This window comes from Triticum dicoccoides, chromosome 5A (assembly GCF_002162155.2).
Source record: "Triticum dicoccoides isolate Atlit2015 ecotype Zavitan chromosome 5A, WEW_v2.0, whole genome shotgun sequence".
In the NCBI taxonomy this organism is placed as follows: domain Eukaryota; kingdom Viridiplantae; phylum Streptophyta; class Magnoliopsida; order Poales; family Poaceae; genus Triticum; species Triticum dicoccoides.
Window position 1 is genome coordinate 482,017,347 of NC_041388.1, and position 3,807 is coordinate 482,021,153.

General features: G+C 58.4%; 1 protein-coding gene across 1 annotated transcript; it reads left to right on the forward strand.

The window, feature by feature from the left end:
• The first annotated feature begins 1,081 nt into the window (after positions 1–1,081).
• Positions 1,082–3,360, forward strand: LOC119302341 (exocyst complex component EXO70B1-like). The gene has a single exon (XM_037579385.1). The coding sequence runs from the start codon at positions 1,253–1,255 to the stop codon at positions 3,236–3,238; it is 1,986 nt and encodes a 661-aa protein (XP_037435282.1). The 5' UTR covers positions 1,082–1,252; the 3' UTR covers positions 3,239–3,360.
• Positions 3,361–3,807: the final 447 nt, after the last annotated feature.

The window sequence follows — 3,807 nt, forward strand, 5'->3', positions numbered from 1 at the left end:
TGCCTGAAACAACACGACGGGGACACTGGTTGGACGAAGCGCCCGTACATGCTGTGCGGTAGGGACACCGACTCCTTCTTGACGCGGTGGCGCCGCGGGGACACCGGCTCGACGAAGCGTCTGTACAGAGTGTGCGACAGGGACACTAGCTCCTCCTTAACGTGGCGGCGCAGTGGGAATGCCGACTCGTAGTTGACGCAACGGTCTCATGGCCGCGAAGATGCCGCCGAACCGCAGTCGAAGAGCGGTTGCTATAGGAGCAGCTCAAGCTGCCACACGTACTCCTTGTCCACACGTGGCCTCAGCTAGGAGGAGGTGTTGTTGTTGTTGCTCCTCGCCATCGTCAAAAATCACCACCTTCTCATTGAGCGTGGGTGCCGACGGGCCCGCAGATCATGGAGGCGGCGCCATGATCCGGACGACTTTGGAAACCACCTGCTGGCACTGAGAGCCACCCTGAGCCACAACTGGATTTGCCCATCCCTGCGGTGTGCGTAGGAGAGGCAAAGGTGGCACAGTGGAGATGGGGTTTGCCGATGAGGCCAACTTGCTTAAATAGCCTGGCCAGGCGGACCAGCGCCGCTTCAACGCAAGCGCGGTGACCAGTCACATCGGTCTAACCGGCATGAATTCAAGTAGTCAGTGTACGGCCGATGAGGGTTTTGGGTGAAATTGCTCAGTCGGGCGTCTACATGACGGACATTTGAACATCCGCGAACCTCCAACCGGTTTGTTTTCGATTTATGGGATTTTAAACGTGCAGATCAATCCACGGACATTTGATACACGAGTAAAGGTACACCTATCTAACGTTTGTTACGTTTCTTACGTACCATCCTATTTGGCGGTTTCACATTGATCAATAGTTGGCGGCACGGGCCCACCTTGAAGTTCAGGGGGCAGTTTAAGTAATGGGAAAGGGATTTACGTAGGTTTATTATAAGGAGAATCATAACGTAGGTGTAGCATTTTCGTTGATACAACGTGTCTGAACTACACGGTGGAGACATTTAGGCGTATGTTGATGCAGGGCGTTGGAGTTGCCATAAGCAGAGTCAGAGAGACGAGACCCTTTCAAATGGTGGAGCACCGTCCCGGCCCTCAACCTCCGGCCTCTCTCTCCTCCATTCTCTCTCCACCTCTGCATGCCAACCCAGCAACGCGCGCGGACCACCAACAACTATTGAGCATTACGACGCGCCCCGCCCCGATCGCCATTCTCTTGCCACGATCCGGCTCTTTCCCCCAAGAAATGGACAGCCGGAATCAGGCGCCGCAGAAGTCCAGCAGCTTCTCCTCGGCCTCCAGCAACAAGGCCCGGGAGGTCGACCGCAACCTCTCCCTCGGCACCCTCCGGCATGGCGACCACGACCGGAGGGGCGCCGCCGCCACCTGGGAGCAGATCAAGGAGGAGTGCGAGGACGAGGAGGAGGACGGCTGCGGCGACCCGGGCGTGTCCGAGTTGTCGGGGGAGATCGACGCGTTTATCGCGGGCCTGGACGGCCAAGCGCCGCTGAGCCTCCCGGAGGCGACGCTCGAGAAGTTCGCTGCCGCCGTCGAGCTGCGGATCGCGCACACGGAGAACTCGCGGGATAAGTGGGCCAATGGCGAGCCGCCGGTGCTTGCGGCCATCGCGCGCATTTCGGCCCTCGCGTCCGCGCTCGCCAAGAACCCGGAGGCCAGCAGCAAGTACGTCTCCGGCGCGCACCGGGTCACCGCCGTGCTGCAGCGTGCCATGGCGTTCCTCGAGGACGAGTTCCACGCGCTGCTCGAGCCCAAGACGGAGACCTGCAAGTCGATAAGACGGCCGCCTTCGTTCGAGCAAGGCGGACACGAGGCCGACCGGTGCGTCCTCCGACCACCCGACACCGCCCCTGCAGCGGCGGAGCCCAAACCGCCGTACACGCCGGAGACCATGGAGCGGCTCCGGTCCATCGCCGACATCATGGTGGCCGCCGGGTACGTGACGGAGTGCACGCAGATGTTGCTGGTGGCACGCCGGAACGCGTTCGACGCGTCGGTGCGCGCGCTCGGGTACGAGAAGTCGAGCATCGACGACGTCGTGCGGATGACGTGGGAGGCGCTGGAGACCGAGATTGTGACGTGGATCAAGGCGTTCAGGCACACCATCAACGTGGGCCTCTCGACGGAGCACGACCTCTGCGGCCGCGTCTTCAGCGGCTGCCACGCCAGCGTCGGCAGAGGCGTCTTCGCCGACCTGGCCCGCTGCATCATGCTCCACATGCTCGACTTCACGGAGGCCGTGGCCATGACACGCCGCTCCGCCGAGAAGCTCTTCAAGGTGCTCGACATGTACGAGGCCGTCCGCGACTCATCCCCGGTCATCGACGCCTTCCTGTCCGCCTCCGCCGACGACGAACCCGCGGCCGGCAACGCCCTGGCGGACCTCAAGACCGAGATCGCGTCTGCACGTTCCCGGATCGGCGAGTCGGCGGCCAGCATCTTCTGCGAGCTGGAGAGCTCCATCCGCGCGGACGCCGACAAGCAGCCGGTCCCCGGCGGCGCCGTGCACCCGCTGACCCGCTACGTGATGAACTACCTCAAGTACACGTGCGAGTACAACAGCACGCTGGAGCAGGTGTTCCGGGAGCACCGGCGGAACGACGCCGTGGACGGGGAGGACAACAACCCGTTCGCGGCGCAGCTGATGGAGGTGATGGAGCTCCTCCAGGGGAACCTGGAAGGGAAGTCGCGGCTGTACAAGGACCCGGCCCTGAGCAGCATCTTCTTGATGAACAACGGGCGGTACATGCTGCAGAAGATCCGGGGGTCGCCGGAGACGAACGCGATGCTGGGCGAGACGTGGGCGCGGAAGCAGTCGACGAATCTGCGGCAGTACCACAAGAACTACCAGCGGGAGACGTGGAACCGGGTGCTCACCCTGCTCCGCGATGACGGCGTGCTCACCGTGAAGGGCCATGTGCAGAAGACGCTGCTCAAGGAACGGTTCAAGCAGTTCAACTCCGCCATGGACGATATCCAGAAGACGCAGGGGGCGTGGGTGGTGAGCGACGAGCAGCTGCAGTCGGAGCTCCGGGTTTCCATCGCCGCCGTGGTGGTGCCTGCGTACCGGTCGTTCCTGGGGCGGTTCGCGCAGACATTCAGCGCCGGGAGGCAGGCGGAGAAGTACGTGAAGCTGAGCGCGGAGGACCTGGAGGGGATCATCGACGAGCTCTTCGACGGTAACCCCTCGTCCATGAGTAGGAGGAGGACGTAATAAACCCCAGCAGCAGCAATTGATCGATCGATTGTGTTTAAAAGGGAATCATTTGACCGATCGGGCTAATTCTTGGTTTAAGAAATGTACTATTGTATTATTAATTAATCGTTTATCGTTTTTGTCTTGTTTTTTGCTGATTATATGAAAGAAAAGAATGTTACTCTAAATCGGTTTAAGAGGTGATGTATTTACTTACTGCGTTTCTCAGGGCAGATAGATGTATGTATGTATTGTATCCATTAATCCACGTATTAATTAAAACTAAAATCTGTTCATTTACTTGCGAATCATATGTATTTTTCATCGCCTGTTTGCTGGAGTAATACAAATGCTGGAATTCATCGGCATTATCGCATTGTTTCCCAAGATGAGAGAAATTCATGCCAAGAACATGCAGGTTTTAGAATTCATCGACAATTTTTTTGTCTCCGTTTTAGAAAAAGAAAATCTGACAATTTTCATTGACGGCGTCGAAGTTTGCTCCTATGTTTGCTGAGAAAATAAATCCATCGTCATCATTCTCCCTGAGCAAACGCCATTAGCATCACTTCTCCCTGAGCAAGCGA